Source organism: Sarcophilus harrisii, chromosome 5, assembly GCF_902635505.1.
Source record: "Sarcophilus harrisii chromosome 5, mSarHar1.11, whole genome shotgun sequence".
Taxonomy (NCBI): Eukaryota; Metazoa; Chordata; class Mammalia; order Dasyuromorphia; family Dasyuridae; genus Sarcophilus; species Sarcophilus harrisii.
In genome coordinates this window covers 150,873,386-150,898,807 of record NC_045430.1, presented here as the reverse complement: position 1 = coordinate 150,898,807, position 25,422 = coordinate 150,873,386, and the positions used below count along the sequence as shown (strand labels likewise).

General features: G+C 36.4%; 1 protein-coding gene across 2 annotated transcripts in view; it reads right to left on the bottom strand.

Moving 5' to 3' along the window:
• PIK3CG (phosphatidylinositol-4,5-bisphosphate 3-kinase catalytic subunit gamma) overlaps positions 1-17,867 on the bottom strand; it is a 44,189-nt gene extending 26,322 nt beyond the window's left edge. The window contains exons 1-7 of one of the 2 annotated variants that reach the window (XM_031938754.1): positions 17,629-17,867; positions 17,242-17,291; positions 13,388-15,388; positions 7,638-7,703; positions 6,811-7,036; positions 5,000-5,103; positions 601-747 (exon numbers count right to left, since the gene is read on the bottom strand). In XM_031938754.1, coding sequence (XP_031794614.1) covers positions 601-747; positions 5,000-5,103; positions 6,811-7,036; positions 7,638-7,703; positions 13,388-15,385 — 2,541 coding nt within the window. In that variant the 5' untranslated portion in view covers positions 15,386-15,388; positions 17,242-17,291; positions 17,629-17,867. The remainder of the gene's footprint in view (positions 1-600; positions 748-4,999; positions 5,104-6,810; positions 7,037-7,637; positions 7,704-13,387; positions 15,389-17,241; positions 17,292-17,628) is intronic. The other variant, XM_003771494.4, reaches the window with a different exon arrangement.
• Positions 17,868-25,422: the final 7,555 nt, after the last annotated feature.

The window sequence follows — 25,422 nt, the reverse complement described above, 5'->3', positions numbered from 1 at the left end:
CCGACTAATAATCGTCTTCCTTCTGATCTTCCATTTCCTCTATTATCTGCCTATTTAATCATTCATGTCCCTATTCACCCTTTTTCTCTCTTTCATTTATCAATCCACTGACTTCTAAAAAGCTTTAACTTCCACACCTACTCATATATGAGTATGAGTGTGTGTGTGTGTGTGTGTGTGTGTGTGTGTGTATAAAAAGGGGAATATCAGTCATGGGGGAGAAGATGTAGGTGATGTACATGAACACAGATGAATGTGGAATAGCTATACAGTTGAGATACGGTTGAGGGTAGGTGTTAGGAGTGATACATGTGTGTTTATCTATATGTGCTTTTGTGAACTAGGTGTTTAAAAAATCAGCACAAGGGTGTGGAGAGGATGGTATGATTCATTATTTGGGAATCACAGTTGAGAAACGAATCTCTAATATGAATAAAAATAAGTCCTTTACTAAATTACACTCTGAGAAGGCCAAGGGCCTCGTTGTATAGTTTACAAAGTCATTATCAAAAAAAAAAATTCACCAATACTTAATTACTTGAACTGTGCTAGTCTTAGAGTCCTTTGACCTTCCCCAACAACAAATATAAAATAACTTACTTGTAAAATAAGCATGTCTTGACGCAAATCATCTCCATGTTTAAAAATAATTCCTATTGTTTCATTGGACTGGGCTGTGGGATCAGCACATTTAAATTCAAGCCATAAAGGCTTCTTCTTGGACGCCATTACTTTGCACTTTTCAATCTGTAACAAGAGTTCACATGTTTTCCATACACAAAATGGAATCTTGGAATATAAACACAATGTGTGTTTTCTCTCTATATATCTTCAAATCCTTTTTTTTTTTCCTTCTAAAAAGAACCCCTATAAACATCCATGCTATATTTGTAGGTTTTGGTCATTTTCAAATAGAATTCTTAAAGAAAAGACTGCATTTGAGAAGGGATAACCAATGATAATTGATGTGTAAATAGTATGTTTAAATTTTACAGAAGTAAGAAAGAAGGAAAGAAACATTTAGTAAGAACCTGCTATGTGCCAGATGTGCTAAGCACTATCTCATTTGATGCTCACCACAACCTCTGGGAGGTAGGGCTGTTATGACACCCATTTTATGAAACTGAGACAAAAAGATTTTACTTGCCTAAGGTCACATGACTAATAAGTGTCTGAAACTGGATTTGAACTTGGGTTTTTCTCCTACCTCAGCACTAGATTCTCACAATGATCTGTGATATAAATACTACAGATATTTTTTTCTCATTTTTCACATGAAGAAGCTGAAACTTATAGCTTGAAATACTCAGTTCCAACATCAGGCCTAGTGCCCCAAATTAATATTATTCTTCTAGTTAAGGTCATCTTCCATGTGTTTTGTATAAATCTTATAAGCTATTTTTGTATGTTCTTGGTATTTCCCATACTAGAATATAAGTTCCTTGAGGGCAGGGACTTATTTTGTATTTTCTTTGTATCTTCAGTGCTTAGCTCCAGCTCTGGCATATAGCAAGTGTTTAATAAATACTTGTTATTTGCTTGATTGCTTGTTTGAATATGTGTCCTTGCTCTAGTAGGATTCAAATGTAGGGCTCTCTAGACTCCACTGGATTCTTTCTATTACACTACATTATCTTTATAACAGATTAACAAGGACAGCAAAGAGGTAAGTCAAGAGAAAATTTTACAGTTAAATCTTATTAATTTGGACCTTAAGCCTTTAGAATTTGTGGTAATTACTCAGGACACAGAGCTGAGATTTTCTCTTACATTAGCAATTAAAATGAAGGGGCACTTACCTTGAATAATGAATAGCTACATCTACTTCAACAATCAAATTGTTTTCAAGCATTAAATAAAACCATTTTGATAGTCTTTTAATTTCATATTTCTTGCATAAGAGGGAAAAGAATGCACTCATCTAATTTCCATTCTCACCTTATCTTCTTCAAATTATTTATCTATGATGATAACTCATCATGTACTAGATTTGACTATGATTTTATTGTGCCCAAATTACCTTGTATGTTAGTACAGAGTGGGAAAAAAATTGAATGTTTGTGAAACAATATGATGAAATTTTAAAATGGGATGTTTACTTTCAATCTCTCTAATGATTCCTCCACTTTTTTTTCTTTTCCTAAAGTATTTTTCACTTCTTGTCTCTGATGGGTTGAGGACATTCTTTAGGGCTCTAGGCCAATTTCTTTTGTTCTTCATTCATACACTTTTCCTAAAGGATCTCACATGCTGCTATTACCTTCTTTACCTGCTGCCTTTACGCTGATTCCTAGCATTGAACACTTTGCTTTTCCAATGATATTTTGTCTCAATATCTGGCTGTGAGTTTCCAAAGTACCCTAATGCCAATAAGTAGGTCCATCTGCTAGAGGCCAACAGGGAATTCTTATAGATTCAATGGAAAGTCTCAAAGAGTCTCTTTTGTTTCCCACTTCTATGAATATAAAACAGGAGTTTTTCCCTTTGCAAGCCTATGGCTCAGAGAAGAAAGAGCCAAAACTCTCATGGATAGTCTATTCTAGCATGAAAACCACCCCTTTAGAAAATACATTTTTTCATTAAAAAGCAGCTCATTATTCTTGATAGATTCTTGTTTACCTATTATTGTTAGAAGAGCTCCACATAGTTCCTGTCTGTCATGGAAAGAATTCCTCATAATCAGGAAATTGATATCATTAGGGACCTATAAAGGTTTATCTGTTTACATTCTTATTTGGGAGGGTGATACTTGTAACTCATTAGAACGTTCTCATATGGCAGTTAGAAGGCATATATATATATATATGGACAGAGAGTATGGGTGTGAATTGAATATGAAGGGATAATATTTTTTTAATGATAAAATTAAGGGATGGAGAAGAACATATTGGAGAAGGGAAAAAGAGAAGTGGAATGGAACAAATTATCTGCCATTAAAAAAAAGAGGCAAAGTGGAGGGGAAAACGAGGAGGAGAAGAGAGGGAGGACAGGCGGAGTGAGTGAACCTTATTCTCATCATAATTGATTCATATAAGAAATAACATATATGTTCAATAGGAGTATAGAAATCTATCTTACTCTGCAGGAAAATAGGAGGGGAATGGTATATGGCGGAGGGAGAGTGATAAGAGAGGGCATATTAGGGCAAGGAGTGATCAGTAACAATACACTTTTGAGGAAAGACAGGGTAAAAGGAGAGAGAATAAATGGGGGGAAACACAATCTTTGATGGAATATTATTGTTCTCTGGAATTAGATGAGCAGGATGCTCTTGGGAAAAAAAAAACAGCTTTTAATTTTCATTAAAAAAAAAGAATTATTCAGTTAGTTATGACTTCTCATGTCCTTCTGACATTCAAAGTGCTACCTAATGTGAATGAGGTTGTCTGATTTTTAATAAAGGCTAAATTATTAATTAGTATTCCTGTACAATCTCAACTGGGCCCTTATTGTAATCAGACAATATTTTTATATCTCCCTAATCAATTCATAATCAAATTGACCACAGCAACTTTTCCAAATCTTTTAATCTCTCCTCAAACTTCCCATCACTCCCCATCACCACATCCTCTCAGCTGAGAATCATGGTGAATATTGAAAAAAAACCGAAGCTGTTTTCCAAGAGCTCTTTCCTCTTCCCCCCCTTAATCTCACATTACTCAGATGTCCCCCCACACACACCTATCTTCTTTTCTACCTCTGTCTCACATGAGGAGATGATTAATTCTTGCCAAGATAAACATCTCTACCTAAATTACTTATCTCATTTGATCTTATATTCTTTAGCAAAGTGTCCCTTCCATCTCTGATTCTCCATGGCATTACCTCCCTGATGTCATGGTCCTCTGAGAATGAAGGACAAACAACAACTCTTTTCAAGGCTAATATCTTTGAGTAGGTAATCTACAATCAGTGTCTTGACTTACTTTTCTTACTCTCTAATTAAACTTTTGTAGTTTGATTTCAATTAATGCAAATGTAAAACCTTGTGGTGTTCAAAAATCAACTTCACAAATATAAAATGGGAGAGAAATGATTAGGAATATTTTGCCTGAAAAAAAAAGATCTTGAAGCTTTAGGGGTCCCAAAGTTCAATTATATGCGTATTGAAAAGCCAGTGCAATCTTGGGTTGTTAAGAGAGGCAAAACAGTGACATAGGTATTACTATCTGCAAGACTATTGGCAAGCAACTTCACTTTGCTGAATTTCAAAATTCTATCTATAAAGGAAGGCATAGGCCTAAATAATTTGTACTTGTAGTACTCAAACTCTATGTTCTTATAATTCATAAGAATTATCATTCCCATTTTACAAAAGAGATGGACTCAAAGGAATTAAGTGAGTTATTATGTAGAGGACTTGAAACGTAAATCCAGATCTTTTGAAAGAGAACCCAGTCATTTTCATAATATCCATGTTTCCTGAGGAACAGAAGACCTGTTATTATCCTTTCAAGCTGAAAAACTTGAGAGTGCAGTTTTTGTAGCCACAGTTGTGCCATAGTACTATATTCCTAAGGAACTGTGCATTCATCAGCGTAGGTACTTCTCCTTTCAATATCTAGGTCTATGTTTCTGCCCTCTCAGGAGATCTTTATGAGGTCTGTGACTGAAAGAATTTATCCCCCAGTGGCCATCTTTCTGAGAATAAGCCTCTGCATCTTTAACCAGGCTGGTCCTCAGGTGACAGACCCAGTCTAGCTAGATCTGTTTTTTCATGCCTCCCAGAGTGGTTGGAGTTCCTTGCATGTTGGGGTTAAACTCTAGAGTAAGCCTTCACTGAAATTGTATGTATGAAAAAAAACTATTACATGATACCACATTTATAGTATGCATGGAGACTAATGCTTCTCATTGACCAGTGATTAAAGTAGATTAAAGTCAACACTCTTACTGCTTTTCACCCCTCTCAGATATGTGTCAGTCATGTGAACTGATGGACCAAAACAAGACATAACACAGATAACTTCAAAGTGACAGACTCCAATGGGACACTTACCATGAGTATTCCAGCTCTCAGGCCAGGATCATAGGGAACTCTAAAACTTTTTGGAAGATTAGAATTCTGAAGGTTTTCAAGCTTTTGTTTAAGTTGCGAAATAACTGCAGTTGACACATGAGAAATAAAAAAGAATTCATCAACATTACCAGCACTCAATAACATGAAAATTTTTTACTAAGCTTACTTTGTGAACTTTTATCAATGACTAAGGCAAAATCAGAGAATACAGATTATCAGATTTTTAGATGACTCAAAAATGGGAAAGAGAGGATCCAAAAAGATATCAAAAGGCTAGAGCAGTGAGGTTGATCTATTAAGATGAAGTTCAATAGCAATAAATGTAAAGTGACAAAAATACAAGGTGATGGGGGTGGGGGAAGATCTGTTTTGAGCTTGTAAAGGACAAAGGAGAAGAGAAAGTAAAAGGGTTGCAAGAATTTGCTTTTTAGGTGGGAATGAGGAAAAACACAAAGTATTTTTATAGTTAGAATACACATTCAAGTAAGTACGTATATAGGTCTATAAGGATAAAGAATGGAACCTGCAATTTCAACAATTCAAGTCAACAAGTATTTATTAAGGACTTGCTGTGTCAGGCAATATATTAAGTATTGTGAATGCAAAGAAAGACCAAAAACATGGTCTCTCTCCCTTGAAGGAATGCATACATATTTTAATGAGTCTACACCACGTTTCATTGGGAGTTCTCTCCCAAATGAAAAGGAAGTTCTTTCTACCCATTTTTATTGATACCTTCTCTGCTAGGTATAGTTTTGAAGAATTATTTTCTAAGACATTCAGAGGTTAGTTGCTGCATTAAGAGTAGCCCAGGGTTGCACAACTAGTATGTGAGTCCCCTTTGAATCCAGGTCTCCCTGAGTCCAAAGATAGCTCTCTACTAAACCCTCTTGCCTCTCATCACATAGGTCTATAAACAGTTAAATCACAGTGAAGGAAGGAGGCTAAAAGATGACCTACAGCAGCTTTTTTTTTTTTTTTTTTTTCTATTTTGTGATTGAGAGGTGGGAGTAGGCCAAAAGTAAGAGATAAGGTAGTTGGAGGCTTAAGAACTGATAGGAAAACAGATAGGATTTTATCAAATGCAAACTTGTATGACTGATGTAAACAATTTAAAAAAGAGGAAATTGTGGTGAGTGGGGGGGGTGGGAGTTAGAGGATGACTTAACATTGCTATGATGTTGTTTTTGTTTGCTTTTAGCACTTAGAGAAATCAATCCAAAGTCAAAGTCTCAATATCAAATAGATGAGAAGTCATGATAAATTGGATTGATGCTCCTCAGTCATAAATAATTTGGAAGAGGAGTGAATATCAGAAATAGGTTCACCAGGAATCGCAGCATGAATCTGGAAGTTCTGAATACATAGATCTAGTGTATGAAACTAAAGACTAAGAAAAATTCTCAAATTTTTACTTTTAAAAAAAGGCCAGAAAATTGGGATGTGGAGGAGTTAAAATAAATACCTATTTAAATATAGGAAAGAAAATGTGAAAAAGTAAGTAATAATGTGTGTTCCTTTTGTATGCAGTTGTTCTTTTAAGGATTATGTTTTGAGTATTATATTGGTAGAACATTTTTTGAAAGCCATTTCATAGATATTAACTTTGCTCAAAAATCTGAAATATTTTTCCTTTTTCTCTCTCCCTCCCTACCATGTAGACAGAATTTAGAAAAAACTTTTTTTTTCTCTTTTGTATTAAGAAGAGGTATACTTTTAAGAATAAGGAAGGTGACAGAGGATCCCTCTTGGAATACTTGAAAAGAGAAACAAAAGCATGGAAATTGTACCTTGGGAAGTGACATCGTACTTTTCAGCAGACAGTGACTTAATCTCAATAGTGACTTTTTGTAGCAACCTGATTACTTGAACTTGTTTTGTGAAATCCTCTAACATGGCCATGCCGCAGCCCCTCAGATAGGCTTCGAGGATCACTGCAAATCGTTGCTGGTAATGTCTGGACTGAGCAATCTCACTTCTTAGAAACCAAAACAAGAAATGACCGATTCTCTTGTTCTGAGAGTGGGAAAAAAGTTGTTGAAGATGATTAATATGAGTGACATTTGGGGTCTGTCATTAAATGAAAGAGATAAGGGTTAGACACAGGATCTCATTGGTGTAGGGAACTCCCAGGTGAGGAAATTCCCTTTACCAACATAGGTCATCATATTCTCTGCATTTTATAGATTGAAAGTCCTGAGGGGAAATGACTTGCTCATAGTCTATGTGACCTAAACTCAGTTATCTCTGGCTTCAAGGAAGGCTTTAGTAGATACTTCTAAGATAGTAGGATACTATTTCAACTTCTCAAACTGTAGTTTACCTCATATGGGGTCTTGTGACTGAATGTGGAGGTCATGAAATTATGATTTATTATCAGGAAATGTTTGGCTTTTAAACCTTTTTCATATATCATATGCCAGGAGTCACATAAAAATTTCTCATGCAAAAAAATCAAGAAGCTCTGTAGTAGATCATGCTACCTCAGTTAAAGGAAAACAGTTAAAGTTAAATTGTAAAGTGATAGCATACTATTCTTGTGTTGCTGTCTTGGTTAAAAGAAAACCAGTTTTTTTTAAAAAAAAGTCTCTACTGTTAGCAGAACAAGAATACTTACTCTCAAACCACGTTTCAGCAGAAATCTGGCAAGAGCACTGTCATGGTATGGTTCAAATTTCACAGCCTAAAGATAAAACACATTTATGCATTTATTCATGATATATAAAGGCATATGTCAATGCATCCAACTACACAGATTCCTTTACCTCTTGTTAAGAAATAACTAAAAACCAAAAGGAGGTCTAGGCTTCTAAAAGCCAGGACAAGTGGTAAAGGCTTCATCCTGCATCTCTAACAAATGCTAACAGAAAGACAGAAAAGGGTCATTTCCTTTTTGTTCTGGGGTCACTTCAATTTGTTCAAGTTGGGACTGTAGGATTCTAGGTGAGCAAATGAGAGAGAGGCAAAATTTGACTCATTGAGGCTTTGATGTAGGCTTCTGCTTTGCAAGAGGAACAGAAAAGTGAGGTGGGGGTAAGAACTGAGAAAATACTGTTTATTATAAATTCTCAGAGTGACCTTCTTCCCTGGGACTAGTGCCTGATTGTCCCACAAGTATAAGAATTACATACTTGCGTCTCTCAGGTCTTTTTCCTCACTGAAGTCTATTGTCCCTGTCTCCACACCACGAGGACATGGGATCAAGAGCTACCAATCAGTTGTCTCTAAAGGCTCACTACAAAGTTAAGTTCATAGATTTCATTTTCAGGCAAGAAAAAAGCTGAACTGTCTGCTCCTGCTTTGTCTTCAGCTTATTTCAAGACATTCTTCATTTACTCTCAGTTCACTTCTTTCTTGGAGATGTGGGATGTGCATGTGAACACTATGCAACCACAGGCAGGTCCAGGGAGGATGGGCAAGGAGCTAAAAAGTTTTGATTATTTTCATGCCCCAACAGTCCAAGAATGGATTTACTGAGGGCAGGAACTTCCTCATTTTTGTACTTTCATCATTAGTGCCTTGCAAACTACCAGACACAAAAAAAATGCTCAATAACTGTGTTGATAGATTAATAAAGATATGGGAAGAGATCAAAGTGCAATGCTTTTTTTTTGTCTTTCTGTCTTTGCTCCTTCTGATGCATATACCTGGAATCCTCTGTATCCTTTAAAGGTCAGGACAAATTCAACTTCCCCCAAAATGCCTTCTCAGATCCTCAAAGTGGTAATGATCTTTTGTTCCTCAGAACTCATGAGAAACTTTGTTAAACTATATCATAGTTATTTCTGTATAGACTGCATAATTTTACTAACCTAGAAGCTCCATGGATACAGGAATCTTAGAAAGTTGCCTTTATGGAATTTTTCATGTAATGGAAAGGATACTGGAATCAGCAAGATTTAGATTGGATAAGAGGGGAACATGTGTGAGAGAAAGAAGCTGAGGACGTCTCTCCTTCCAAAGGAAGTCCACATCCCAGACACTGATATTTTGATTCCAGGAAGGAGAAATTATTTATTGGTTATTTATAAATATATTATTTATATTTAAGGAGAAATTATTGATTATGTGCTATTGTGAGTTCTCTGTGTTTTGTTCATTTTTTGGGTCTTTTTTCAATAATCACGGTGATCTTGTGAAAGACTATGACACAAAGAAGGAGAGAAGGAGCGGTGGAAAATGGGACAGGACTTTGAGTCCTGGCTCATATACATACTTTACATATTCTTTCTACTCTGAAGTTTCAGGCATCTCAGCACAAGTACTTTACAGGATTGTTGTAAGAAAGAAACTTTGTAACTCTTAAATGTAAACCATGTAATATTCCAAAGGAGACAATAAAAAGTAGAGAAATTATATTTTGTTCTATAGAGAATAAAATCAAAGAATTTTAAAGCTAAAGGATACCTGACAGCATTCAATATGTCCCATTTCATTTAAAAATAAGAGAAATAAGACCCTAAGAGTTGATGTAAATTGGTTATGGTCAAGCAATTGGCTTATTACCAGAAGAGCTGGTAATAGCACCTGCATCTGCTGACTTCAAGTAAGTGTCACACCATGCCAAAAAAGAAAGTTTCTCCTCTAACAGTAAAGAGCCAGTTTGACTAAGGGAATTGTTGACTCTTATGATTGAAAGGCTGTATGAAACACTAAAGTATTAGACATGAAATCAGGAGAATTGACCTCAAATCTATCTTCGTACTCTTACAAGCTATATGATATAAAATTCATATCTCAAAATCTTGATTTCCCCATTTGTAAAATGGGTATAACACCTGTACTACCTACCTCGAATTCTGCAGTATAATGATACTTCTTCACAATGATTCTCTTGAGGAAGATATTTTCTAAAACTCATAAACACTATATAAATGTTATCATTGACTTAAAGAACAAAAGAGAGAGTAGAGGGAAGAGAAAAGATAAATGTGGCTAAAAGATCCAAAAAAAGAAAAAAAAGAGATAAGTGCTATCTGGGTTGTAAACACATACATATCTATCTCTACCACATATAGAGAACCAAGGAAATTTAATCATAATCATAAAATAATAAAAATAATATAATTTTTAGAGTGCTTTAAGGTTTGCAAAGTAATTTACTTATGTTATCTTATTTGATCCTCACAAAGACTTTATGTTATAACTGATATTATTATTCCTATTTTACAATTGGAGAAGTTGCAATTGAGAGAGTCCAATGTTTGTGATTTGTCCAATGTTACACATTTAGTGTCTGAGGTTCCACATCCAGTGCTACCTTGTTGCATGAATATATTATTAATTTTTAATCTCTTGAAGGGTTTCTCTATAAATATCCTTAGATTATTCAATTTTTCTATTCAAAAAGAAAGAGAATAGAAAGCACCTACATCATACCAACTCACCATCCCCTATTTTTCACAGGTATGGAGGGTCCATAAGAAGGCACCAAAAATTTGGTTGGGTTTCTGGTGCAATTGTTTCCTCCCACATTGTAAATGATTAAAAGTGGTTTATTAAACATGTTTCTGTTGTGCCAAAATTTCTTTAAAACAAAACAACAAAGCCTCAACCTTTTCATGGGTGTGGTCAATTACATGCAAATTTAACTGCAATGAAGTTGCTGGCTCTAAGAATGTAATAAGTCATTCATTCCAATAGTGTGTACATTCATTCTGGTATTTAAAAAATCTTTCTTGGTTGAATGTGACAGTTGATACTACATTTTTATGAAGTCAGTATGTAAACCTCAACTTGGAGAGGATTTTATTCAGGTAATAGGAATTTAAACACACTTGAAAATATAGTGCAGCACTTTTTTTTTAATGGTCAAAGTCACATTTAAATTGTGCCTACTAATTTGAATTTTTCACATCATTATTTCTTGATTTCTTTAATTTCCAAGCAGGCAAAATTGAAAAAAAAAAACCATAAAATTCCCAGTTCTGCAAGGTTTATTCACAAAACAGCTAATGCGAGAAAGTTGGCCCCTGGACATGGAACAGAATTGAAAAAAATTTAGAGTTTAGATAATTCTGTATAGCACAGCAAAATAAGAAGATATTTTTGTTGTGCTATTAACATTCTGCAATTAAATAATTGTTGGATGGAGGGAAATAAAAAAATAACATTGGATGCTCTTAGATGATATGTAAAAATGTTTTACAGAAATGTTTTTAAGATAATGAAAAGATAGAAATATAATAGCCAAAAATGAGAACCCCTTAATTGCTGGCAAGGTGATGTGACAGAAACAAAAAATCTGACTTGGAGTTAAAAGTCTTGCCTCTGACACTAGCTTTGGTGTATGAGTCCAGACAAATCACTCAACCTCTTACCTGTTAAATGGGAATAACAATACTTATAATACTGACTTAAAAGGAGTACATTGTAAATCCTAAAGTACAATATAAATGTGACTGTTATTACTATGCTTGGCTGGAAACTTTAGCAACAACTTGCAAAAATGGATGATTTGGCAACTCACTGCCTAACATATAGATTAACTAATTTCTGCATTAGTCCTTCCATTTCCTCCCTAATAAGTACTTGGCCAAGAAGTATAGCATAGTGGAAAAGATAAATGCATCAGGAAAGGAGAAGAACTGAGTTCAAATTCCACCTGTATCACTGACCAAGTTATGTTAACTAGGGGAGGTTACTTAAACTCCCTGGGCCTGAGTGCTTATCATATCTTTGCAATGGGGATGATAACAGCATACTTGCCTGTAAGTAGGGGATTAACTCAGATGAACTTCTTGAAGCCTGACTTTAGACAAATCACTCTTCCACCTAACTTTGCCTTCTTTTCTCACCTCTAAAATAAGGGATAAGGACTAGATGGTCTCTAAAGATTTTTCTGATCGAAAAATTTTTATGCCAATGAATCTTCTGGCTATAAGATATGATATTGTTAATAAAATAATTTATTAATAAATGTAATTTGTTATTTGGTATAGACAATTTGTGTTTGTGATGAATGCCATCAAATGGCAGTTTTTTTTATCTCTTGTTCTCACTTACAAAGAATATCCCTTCCCCTACTCCCACTTCTCCATCCCTGAAAACTTATTAACACTGACCTGAGTACAGCATTTATTTAGAATCATAGCTATAGAATATCAGAGTTGAAAGAGACATTAGAAATCAACTCTACATTTTATATATAAGGACACCAAGAGATTATGGGACTTTCCTACAGCTACACAGCTGGTAAATATTAGAACTAGGATCTGAATGCAAGACTTCTGGTTTTCAGTCTAGTGGTCTTTTCTGCTGCCCTACAATATTCCCTAGATGTTTGTTGTTATTATTGTTGAAGCAATAATGTCTTGCCTAGAGTCATACAGGTGGTGTCTCAGATTAGATTTGAACTCCAGGTCCTTTTGACAGGGCTATTGCTCTATCCACTGTCCATCCTAGCTGCACCTCTCCTAAATCTTAAGTACCTTATACATCTCTGGAAGAACTCATTGCCAAATAAAGTCTGATATCGGGTTATAGACAAGCATTTAATGTAACTTTTACAGATAAGAAAACTGAGCTAAAATGAAATAGCTAGGTAGAAGAACCAAGAGAGCTGCTCTTGCATTCTATTTCTATCCCACACTGATATTCTGGGTGAATCAAAGTGAAGAATTACTATCAATCTAATTCCCCTAGAAGGTGATGGCCCCATTTACTCTATAATAATAATAGCTCACATTTATATAGCAATTTACAGTTATAAAGGCATCATCTTTTAATCCTCACCTAAACTCACCCCATCTTCTCTTGAGCAGTAAGAAACAAACAGAATAATTTATTATTTGGTGAGTTGATTTCACTATAGTTACAGGGTGTACAGTAGAGAGACTAATGGATTTAGAGCCAGAACCTTGGATTTGAATCTGCTGGTGACCTTACACAAATCAACTTCTCTGGGATTCACTTGTTCATTTATAGAATAGAGTGGACTAGATAGCATGTCTCTCTGAACTCTAAATCTGTGATCCCATGATAATAGAACTACTCTGTAGTTCAATCTTACTAGTTTCCTTTTTAATGACACTGATTTTACACATTTAAAAACATTATTCTGAGAGGCTTCCCTAGATTGTCAAAGCGTTCAGGGCATTAAAAAAAAGGTTAAGAATTCCTGATCTAGTTCAACCTCCTCATTTTGCACAAGAATAAATTAAGGGACAGAGATGTCAAGGGTCTGGTTCTAGATGACAGAATAAGTTCTTTGAAGAATCAAAACTTGTCCTGCCCGTTCCATAACAACATGCTGCTTCCCTCCCAGTCCTACAACAGGCATTTTCATAACTGATGAATGAGGTGCCTGTGTGCATGCAAATAAAGTTTTTGAGACTGTTTCCTTTAATAATTCAAACATATTTTTACCTGAACTAGTTGCAGCAGGTAATGCAAGACATCATCATCCTCCAAGCTTTCTAGCTTTTGAACTGCAATGGCTCTTACATTTTCATCTGAAAAGTTGCAGTCCAGGAGTTGCATTGTTAACCCAACATCCAAATCACTTTGATCCCAAGCTTCTCTTCTGGCTAACAACTGGTATGTTTTGGCCACAATTTCTTGTTGCCCCCACTTCACTGAGCTAAATAGCTTAGGATACGCTTTGGGATGCTTAAGGCTTTCATACCTAAAATGCCATAGTAATTCTTTGTCCTTTGCAGTCAGTGGGTTAAGTGGGTCAGTGGCTATGATCTCTTCTAGCTGTTTTCGAAGCTGATTTGGCATTTCTCCCCGTACCCTGTCCCCTTCAGGGTCAGGCGTGGGCCTGTGCTTAGGCAAGGCTATGGGGTGGCAATAATTGTCCAGCAGAATGGAGATTGACATAGAATTCTCCTTATCAGGGTTGGTTGCTGATGTAAGCTTATCGGCATTCATGCTTCCTTGGTTCTCTCCCTTCCCTGATATCTTCCACATGTGAAGGACATATTCTCCATGCCTCAAGAGATATCGGTGGTCTATTAACAGTAGATTCACATAATAGAGTAATTGAGTTTTGCCTTTGGCTTCAAAGCTAGAAATCTCATGAGATCCAGCAGCCTTGGAAGACTGGGATGGTGCTTTCCCACAGTAAATCTGAAGGTTCAGTAAAGCCCCTTTGGGCAGGTCCTTGATTTTGATATCAAACTCAAGCCACACATTCCAGAGCACCTCCTCTGTGAAAGGTTTAGAGGTGGTTCGCCTTTGGCAAAGGACCTGCTGTCCATGTTGGATGTTTGCTTCCACAAAGACCGTTAGCTCCGTGTTCCGTGGGAGCACAGGGATGTCAATGCCCCTGATCTTGACCCTAAACCTTCGATCACAGTCCCATAGGGAAAGAGTAAACACTCTCTCATGATTCTTGCCATTTATTGTGAGCTGCTCATGGTAGCCTGTGACTCCTGTACAGTCATCTACAAGTGGCCAATCCTCCTTCCTCACTTCATCCTGCCCTGGGTCAGGAGGAGTATCCAGCACAAGGTGAATCTCCTCCCCATTCTTGAGACAATGCCTGATCCACTGGAAATTCTTGATTGGCGTTTCACCCACAATGTACTCATCCCGGCCACAGACCCGAAGCACAAAATCCAGCTCATTTTGACTTTCAGGGATGTCCATTAGTGACTTCTTCTTAGCCATCTTGGTGAAGAAGCTCTGTAAGATTGTACCTGGGGTGTCATCTGCAGAGACCTTGATTGTCTGACTTGTGGTACTTCGGTGGATGACAATCAAAATGCAATTATTGACAATCTTTTTCAACAAATATGTGGGGAGTGGCTTGGAAGTGATCCAGGGATGCATGGCATAGAGTTTGGGGTCTCGGCTGGCCACCTCCATGATCCGTGGAGTGACAAGCCGGCGCCGGGTGAATTCCAACTCATCATCGTGCACATTGCTCATATCAGTGACATCATAGTCAATCAGATCATTTAGCTGCTTCTGGAATGCCCATGTTTCCTCTGTGGGTGGCTGCCTCTGGACCACATGAATCTGACCCATGTTCTTATGGAAGGCTTTCCAGTACTTCACACAGTCCAATGTCTCTATCAATTGGTACTTGTCATAGATCTCATACCACTGTTCCTTTTTCTGGTACAGCAGGAGAAATTGTTCTGGGGATGATTGGTGATAGAATTCCATGGTCATACTAGTCTCCACGGCCTGCATCCAGACCTGTGCCTTCACCTGCTCCACACTGCAATTTCCAGCTGCTTCCAGGATCACTGTTTCAGCGACTTTGGTGAGTGGGTGGGTGGTGGGCAGGACAAATTCTATAGGAATGAATTCCATTGATGATAAGTTCATACCAGCACTTTGTGGTTTCATTTTCCGCCTTCTCCCCCTGTTATCTTCTCTCAGAATCACAGGATCATGGTCCTCCAAATCCATGCCCTAGGTAAACAGTAAGTAAAAGAAGGAAGAGATTTTAATCACAAAATGACATTTTTTTTTCCTTTGCCAAATACCTATGAAATGTAGCAGCCAAAGTTCAGGAAATCTTGTGCTTAGAAGACAAAACTGGTCCATTAAAGGGCAAGAAACACTTCTCAAAATCAGCAAAATGCTCAGTTTAGGGATTATGTCCAATAATCCTCCAAGATGGAGTAGAAATTAAAATATTTTATTTTGAAGGCAGCCCATCAATTTATTTCCCCTTTCTCCATGCCATACTTCTCCTTGGGATTTAGACACGCTATCTGAACTTGTCAGTATGTTCTCTGTTTCTAAATCGTCTATATCTCAACTTAATTATGCAGTCTAACTCACTCTTGGCTGAAATTACTTTTGTGATTTGGTCATAATTTTTCTGCCTCTCTTTTCTGGTTAACAATACCAATAAAGGGGGGGTGGGGGTGGGAAATGACTATAAATCCAAGCTGTAAAAGAATTGGTAAAAAAAAAAAAAAAGCTACATCTAGCAGATAAATAAATTAAACACATATGTTTTAGTGAAAAGGGCATTGGCATTGGAGTTGGAAGAAAGACCTGGGTACAAATTCCAGATGTGACACTTAGTACCCATGACTTTAGGCAAATTATTTAATCTCTTATGTCCTCAGTTTCCTTTTTTTAGTGAATAGATTAGATGTTTTCTGATCCCTTCCAGCTCCATGTCTTGCTATTTCTACATATCCCAGTTATATCCATCTTAAGTATTTGTCACTCAAATTAATATATGAACAATCATCTAGGAAATATTTCACTTTCTTTAAAATCTATCAATATTTGCTATTTAACATTGCTTTGCACAATATAAAAATTAAACAATGACAAACTGGTGCAAAGTAACTTTGTGAGCAATTCATCTAATTAATCTCTGCCACAGTAGAAACAGATGTTGGTACTTTTTTTGTTAAGTCTTTCCTGCTCCCTCCAGCTGAAAGAAATAACTCCATAAATATCTTACTTTCCTCTAATTTATCCTTTGTACTTATATCCTAATTGGTATCAGACTTATTGAGTATATATTGCTTACCTCCTCCACTTCGCCAAAAAGGAAAGTGTTTTGGAGGCAGGAGCTCTTTTTTTTTTTTTTTTTTCATCTTTGTACTTCTAGTAACAAAGCCCTTTGAACATAGAAGGTGCTTAAAATGTTGGTGAATTCAGTTATTAGAGATTATAAAATATTTTGTATTAACAATGTAACATGACTAAAACTTCCATTAATTATTAACATCAATATTGCTGGGCAATTGCAAACATTAATTATTGAAATAAAAATTGAAGCATGACTTATTATTCTTAAGTGATTAATATTATCAATTCTACCAAAAGAGATAACCATGACTTATTCTTCCTTGCATATATAATAAATAAAGGATTCCATCATTCATTACAAGAAAATTAATTTTGAATATCATGATACCATGCTCCATTGTATTATAAATAATTTTCAAATATTTGACTTATTGCTTCTATTTACATTCCTCTAAAACATAAGTAAGGGTGACTTCATTGGAATAAATCTAAGCTATTCTTTTTAACAACTCTGTTTTCAATAAACAGACCCCTAGAAATGCATGCATCTTAAATCATTCTCTATTTAGCTCTTTGGCGTATACTGAGCAAACAAAACAGCATAAAACTTGAAAGCTATATCAATACTTACACTAATATAGAATTTTTAAAAATCTTCCTAACTTTGAGCAAGGAAAAAAAAAGAACACCAAATTCTCTCTGATTTCTATGCAATAATCAAATAAGAAATTAATTTCCAAAGAAAGCAGGCTGATTTAAATACTCACAAGTTTTCCTTTAGTGAAATCTTCAAAATTATTTGATGTGTTGCTCTCAACTTTGAAGGGAAGAAATGATGAACGCTTTGTGAATGAAAGGTTACGCTCTCTCTCACCTCCTCTGCTCCCATTGAAACATCTCTCTTGCCTCCTTCCTCCCCCTCACCCTGCCTTGCCCCAACAATGACCTTCCTAATGCACCTGCTGAACTATTGTCAGAACTTGCAGATGTTAAAAAAAAAGAGAGAGAGAGAGAGGACAAAACATGCAATGAAACTCAAAGGAAACATTATCTCATGAGCTGGCAATGGTTCTTCCTAAAAATACTCTAGGTGAGGAATATAAACATTAAATTAGACATTCAAAAGACAAAAAAAAAAATGAAGGAAATGTTACCTCTTTAAAAAAGGCTGCAGCTATGATACTGAAGAATCACTTGTTTGGTTTTTAAAGCCAGGGCATTTTTTTTCCTTCTTCTTCAACAATTTCAGTGTCTCTCTTCTGTTTTTCTAGGTCTCTTTTCAAATCCAGATGCAGAGGAAGTGCTGCAGTTACCAGGAAGGAAGTTTTGACCAAGTTGATTATACATATGATTGCTCATTTTAAAAGTGTCAGAAATGCATTTCCTGTCATAGCAAATAGAGAGGTAGAAAAAGAGAGTGGAGAAAAAGAGGGAGAAAGAGAAAGAAAGAGAGATGAAAGGAGAGCAGAGAGCGATAAGGAAGGTAAAAGGAAGAAAGAAAGCAAAATAGAGAAAGAAAGAAATCCAAGAGGGGAAGGGAGAGAAAGAGAAAAAGGGAGGTAAGGGGAGAGAGAGAGAGAGAGAGAGAGAGAGAGAGAGAGAGAGAGACAGAGACAAACAGAGACACACAAGAGACAGAAACAGAGACAGAGAGACAGCTAGAAAGAAGGGGGTGCTTGAAATTGTCCTATTTATTTTTTAACTGTGAAAGATGAATTGAAATATTGATACCTAAAATAGAACTGCAAATATACAAATATGCAAACATGCAAATATGCAAACATACAAATATATGTAAATTTCCCAAGCTGGTTAAATTATAAAAATCTAATAGTCACCTTTGTAAGTGTGATAGCCTAATATCTTTAAAAGTTTTAAAGAGATGAAGTTCAACATTGTGTAATAAGATCTATGAATTCATAGTTCTTAGCTTTATTCATAACTGCATGTAGACATTCAAACACTTGAGACAAAAATTCACTGGGAATGGTGTGGTCATAGAGGGTTAATCTTATGTACATAATTGAAGTGAACTGGAGAAAGAGAACTTGGAAATTTAGGTTAAGATTTTAGGAGGCACAGGTTGGAGCAGAGAAAACTGTACGAAGTGCCCTCAACTTATTGGGTAAATTACTGTCATCTATGACCTAGACACTCACAGATGACAATAAGAATATGGATGAGATGAAGTGAACTTTAAAGAGGGAGAACTGGTTGCTGAGTAACAGATGGATTCTGAAAATAATAATCAAGAGCAAAGGATATGCTAAATTCTCTTTTTGGTTAATTATCAGGGTGTGTGAGAAGAGTGCCAACTTTGGAAAAGGTCTCAAAAGATAGCACACCTTAAGGATCATAGACTCAGTTTCCGAGGATATATAGTTCAACCCCTTCGTTTGATAGATAAAGAAACTGACATCCTGGGAAGTTGTGACTTACCTAAGCTCAGTCAGGTAGTTTGGTGGCAGAGATGAAATGAAAAGCCAGATCCTCTGAGAACAAATCTGATACTTTTTGCAAAATTATGCTAGGAAAGAGGGCTTTTAGGAAGCAATATATGATGAAAGGAATATGAGAAGAAATAGCAAAGTTCCTAGGATCACAAATTAAGAATTGGAAAAAGGCCTAGAGGTCATTTAATCAAACAGCATATGTGGAAGCTGTGGCCCAAATAGGTAAGGAGTTTTGCCAAGGTTTAATAGGTAGTAAGTGGTAACATAGGAATTTGAACTCAAGACCTCTAACTCCAAATCCAGTGATCTTTCAAATATACTAAACACAAAAAGGTTCTCAGAGGATACTGTGGAAAGAGAAAGAAAAGGAAAAAAAAATTATTTGGGGAAAGCTAGAGTGAGTATGGGAGAGAATGGGACAGGGTATGGTAGCAGGTAGAGGAACCTGCCTCTGCTCTGGTTAGAAAGTTCTTCTGGGAAGAGATGTGATCCCATAAGACACTGGGAGGGGAGTGGTGGTAAGTTGGAAGAAAAAAAAGCAAGAACCATATCCACCATGGCAGAATTATAAAACTTTCATAAATTATAATACTTTCATAAATTCACTCATTGGGAGTGTTACCTTAAGAAACAAGAACAATTAAGGCATGCATTTTCAAAGACAAGGTCCAAGTTTTTAGCTATTTAGCAAAGCAAAGTTCTCCCTAATTGTTTTGGGAGGTTAATTCCAGAAATGTCACTGGTTCAAAGTGAAAATAACTCAATCTGTGACAAAAAAAAATGAGTGATAGCAATTTTAACAGGCAATGACAAAGCACTGATAGCCCTTTGGAAATTGAATACCAGCTGACAAATAAATAACTTGGTAAACAGTTATCAGCTTGTTCATAATTCCAAGAGAGAATGACTCATGGGGCATAATCTAGAACACGGGGTTCTAGGTCCCAAGAGACATAGTCAAAGAAGACTGTCTTAGGGCACTCATAGGTCTCTAGGTTAACTCTGTTACATTATCATAGCTCATATTTATAGAGGGCTTTTCAGCATAAAAGTGCTTTCCACAAAACAACCTCATGAGAGAAGTATTATTATACCCACTGAACAGATGAGAAAATTGAGATTGGGAAGTCATTTGCTTATTATAGTCTAGCTTTCCATTCTTCTGAATCTTATAAGGACTCACATTTGCTATTGTTTTTACAAGCATTCTCTAATCTGGTATTCTCAATAATTCTGTTGGGGAAAGCTAGTAGAAGTATTATCATCCCCATTTTATTAAAGGCAAACTGAAGCTCAGTGAGGCTAAGTGACTTACTTATAGCACATGAGTAGTAAATAACTGAGCTTATATATGAACTTAAGCCTTATAACTAATTTATTTATTGCTAATAAATGTATTACTTTTCCTACTATACAAGACACTTTTTACATCTCTTTCTCTTAACAAAAATGTATCCTGGTAACATATATGCCAAATGAAGAGAAGAATTGTGTCTTTTTTTATTATAGCTTTTTATTGACAAAACATTTGCATGGGTAACTTTTCAACATTGACGCTTGCAAAAACTTCTGTTCCAACTTTTCCCTTCCTTCCCTCCAACCCCTCCCCTAGATGGTAGGTAGTCTCGTACATGTTAAATATGTTAAAGTATATGTTAAAAACAATATATGTATATTTATACAGTTATTTTGTTGCACAAGAAAAATCGGATTTATAAAGAAGGTAAAAATAACCTGGGAAGATAAAAATGCAAGCGTACAAATGCTATGTTGTGTTCCATACTCATTTCCCAGTGTTCTTTCACTGGGTGTAGTTGGTTCTGTTCATTACTGATCAATTGGAACTGATTTGGATCCTCTCATTGCTGAAGATAGCCACTTCCATCAGAATTGATCCTCATATAGTATTGTTGTTGAAGTATATAATGATCTCCTGGTTCTGCTCATTTCACTTAGCATCAGTTCATGTAAATCTCTCCAAGCCTCTCTTATTCATCCTGCTGGTCATTTCTTACAGAATAATAATAGGGAATTGTGTCTTAATTAAACTTTATAAGTGTCACTGAGGACAAAATTCTCCATACAGTAGAACATAATAGATACTTGAAGAAACAACTCTAAATCAGGAATCAAATTGAATTCTGGAGTCATTGGAGTATGAAGTATTTGATCCGCCATTTTTTGCACAGTTTTCAACTTGTAGCTCTCTGTGTAAATCATTGTTTTGGGTGCATCTTTTTCATTTCTTTTCTACCTCTCAGGCCATGAACTTTCTCAGTAGCACCAGTATGCAGTATGACAAAATACTGGGACAATCTTTGTCCATCAGTACAGAAATCATTTGACATTGTGCCTGACTATCAGTCATTCACAGACAGTTTATCAACATCCAGTATCATATGTCTTTGAAGGGTGTGGCCCTCCAGCCCACTCAAAGGCTAGTGTTTGAATTTATGTGCATGTTTGTAAGTTCATAGGCTGGCAAAGCTTGGGCAGAGGGGCAAAGGAGGTACAAGAGGAAGAAAACTACTTGAGCTAGGATGAGTGTGGGGGAAGAAACATGGGAAAATAAGGGAACTGTGAGCCTAACAAATTTGACTTCCTGAGATGAGTCAATAAACATTTATTAAGGGCCTATTTTGTGCTATCAGTTAGGTTATTTGAAAGAACCCTTATCTTCCCTAGAGTGTTGATTTTAAATGGTAATAGTGAAAAGAAGCCCTCATATGTCTTCCAAGAGACACATTTTAAAACCTGGCTATTTAAGGTATATTGAGAAAGGAAGCAGGTAGCATATCTATCTGAGAGGCCATATAGTACAATGGAAATTGTTAATAATTAAATTCCTACTATGTGCTAGACACTATGCTAATTGTTAAGGATACAAAAAAAGGCAAAAGATAATTCCTGTCCTCAACAAGCTTACAATATAATAGGAGGAAGAGAGGGAGAAAAAATATGCAAATTTTAAAAAAGTATAGATATGTGTGTATGTGTGTTCATATATATATATATATTTGTATGTATGTATATATGTGTATGTATGTATATGCACACACATTTATATAATCAAGCCAAAAAGAAAGAGAACCAACTTTGTCATTAGCAGACCTCTACTCAAATTCTTCCTGTCATTTATTATGTGTGTCTTCTTAGAAAAATCACTTCTTCTCCCAGTGCCTTGGTATTCTCATCTGTAAAATGAATGTGCATAACTAAATAGCTTCTGAGTTCCCTTCAAGCTCCAAGAACTGTTGCCCATTTTAATGCTTGATGGTAGAGAGTGATGCAAACAAAATTAACCACAATTGTAGATCTGATAATTCAGTAACCCAGTTTGAAACTATCTATTATTGGGATTAAAAATGCTGCTCCTTTTTCTAAACCCTAAAAGTGGACTCTTATAATATAAGGGTTCCTCTAAGGAAAAAATATATATATATATATATTTCTACCTTAGATTGAAGAGATATCCCATTTGCTAGGTGCTTTTCCTCCTGGAATCAACAAAGTACAGAGAGAGAAACACTGGATTTAGAGACAAAAATCTGCCTTAGAGCTCCGAAATTAATAAACTATGTGAACATCAAAAAGTGAATGCATGCGCTTTGAAGGTAAGGACTGTTTGTATCTTTATTTGTACTGTCAGAGCTGAACAAAATGCTTAGCATAGACTAAATGGTTAATAAGTACTTTTAGATTGACTGATCTTGCACTTGATTTATAAGAAATAATCCAAGCATCAGAATTGAAATCAGAGAGTCCAATATCAGCTTCATTACTTTTTTTTTTTTTTTTTGGCTGACCTTGGGCTGATGTCATAGGCTTCTTGATGTCTAAAGTTTTTTTTTTTGAATTTTTTTGGTGTGTGAGGCAATTGGGGTTAAGTGGCTTGCCCAGGGTCAAACAGCTAGAAAATGTAAAATGGTCCAATTTGAACTCAAGACTTCCAAGACTCCAGGGCCGGTGTTTTATCCACTAAGCCATCTAGCTGCCCCCTAAAGTTCTTTATTGATCTAAATCCATGACCGTATTACTAGACCATTTTAAAAGATCCCTTCCAGATTTCAGTATTATGATTCTATGTTCCCCATGAGTCTATCCTGCCAATTTTACCAGATAATAGTCAGTCAATAAATATTTATTAAGTCCTTACTTTGTGCCAAGCACTCTGCCAATTGCTGGTAGAAAGGCAAAAGACTATCCTGCCTTGAGGAATTCATAATCATGTGGAGGAAACCACAAGCAAATAAATATAAACCACAGGATGTTTACAGGGCAAATGGGAAGTAATTAACAGAGGAAAATAACTAGAATAAGAGGAATTGGGAAAAGGTTCTTATAGAGGGTGGGATTTTGGAAGCCTGGGAAGCTAGGAGTCAGGAGTGAGAAGGGAGCGCATTTCCAGGAATGGGGAATAGCCAGAGAACATACCTGGATCCAAGAGATGGAACATCTTTTTTTTAAAGAACAGAAAGAATAGTGATGCGAGATTGAAAAGAATATGGAGGTGGAGAGTCATTTAATTCAGGGGTCCTCAAACTTTTTAAATAGGGGGCCAGTTCATTGTCCCTCAGGCTGTTGGAGGGCTGGACTATAGTAAAAACAAAAACTTTGTTTTGTGGGCCTTTAAATAAAGAAACTCCATATCTCTGGGTGAGGGGGATAAACGTCCTCAGCTGCTGCATCTGGCCCACGGGCCGTAGTTTGAGGACTCCTGGAAGATGGCTGAAAAGTCATGAGGAGGTCCTAGATCATGAAAGGAATCTCGTTTTTCAGACCTAGAAAGGGGAAACAACTTCAAGATTAGCCTGGCCCACTGTGGAGAGACAGCTGAACTGGAAATCAGGAAGACCTATGTTCCAGTGTGTCTCTTTCACATACTGTGTGATCTTGGGCAAGCTATTTAACTTCAGTAGCTGGGGCAATTATCTAAGTCTAACTAGGTTTCAGTGCAGGCTGACTATCTGCACTTATAGGAAAAAATTCCCAATTGGAAATTCTATCATAGGCAAAATCAACAGATACAGTCAAAATCCAAACCAAAACAAAACTGTAAGACCATGGAACCTACACTGCCATTCAATTCACAGCAAATTGTTCCATGGAGTAGAAATAGCTGGAAGAGTGTATAATTTAGGTTAGCAACTAGACTCAATAAGAAAGCTATTATACAGACTAATACCTTCAAAACATCCATGATCATCAATGTCATTTATTATTAGTTAGTGGTTTTGATGAAGGGGGTATATTTTCTGATTCTGATTTGGCTGAATCAATCTGACAACAGATTCTGACCTGTACAGTATTCTTAAGTCTATGCAAACTGCAGATTTCATAAACAGAAGTAGCTGAAGAGTGATATGAGAACGCACTACAACTAAAACTATATGTAATATAGTAAAATATGTATATGTCAACATATGTGTATAACTACATATCCATTCTATTCGATTTCATTCAAGAATCAAAATTTTCTCCTGATCCACCTAAAGGATACAGGACAAGGTGGAAAGGAAAAATGGCCTAATCTGATATTGTGTCCAGAGCCAACTGTGTTAGAACAAGGAAGAGAAAAGGGGCAGGTGGAATTATAACAGAAACTTTTTCCCAATCTTTTCCATGGGACATTGTTCCCTCAACTTTCCACCACAAGGAACAAAGGACACAATATCCTGCAAGTCAGGAAACCCAAAGAACAGGTCTTAAGGAAAAAAAAAAAAAAAAAAAAAAAAGCTCCCCTTTGTGACACTCCAAATCTCAGCTGGGGGCAGCTTTCTATGTTCAGTATCTTCTCTGTATTCAGAAAAAGAAACATTGTGTCCCAAACTTTTGGTTCAACCCCTTCTTTTTGTTCAATTATCTTCAAATCTTCAAATATCAGGTCAAGAGCTCTTCTCTTGCACCCTTTTCCAGAGCAGCAACTATCTCCAGCCTAGTCCTTAGGTTTGCCTAGAATGCAGCGAAAATGGATGCCAATTTGTTCAGTCCTACCTTTGGAGCTCTGCTGGGTTGGGACCCCTATTGGAGCATACCAGTCCCTTGCCCCAGCTCCACTCCAACTTTTCTCTATGCTTCTGGAACCCTCCTCCTCCTCCTCCTCTTCCTTTTCTTCCTCTTCCTCCTCCTCCTCCTTCTATTCTTCCTCCTTCTCTTTCTCCTTGACTTTCTCCAAAAGGTGTCAGAAGAGCACAATGAATGCAGCAAGGTGGGCAATGAAGACATTCTCCGGGCACATTCCTAATCATAAGACTTTATTTCCAGAGGGTTGAAAAATCTCTCCAGGATATCAATTCCAGGTGCTACTACTTACATCCACCCCAGTCTTTAGTCACATTATAAGGTGATCTATCTTATCTCTGGAAACCCACCAGGTAGGGAAATCTGCATCAGTATCCCAGTCCCTTGTTCCAGGTCCATCACAACTCTGCCCTGTACTTCCTAGGCACTCCTTCCCTAGAAGTTTCCTCAGGGAGCTCCTTCATCCTCTGCCAC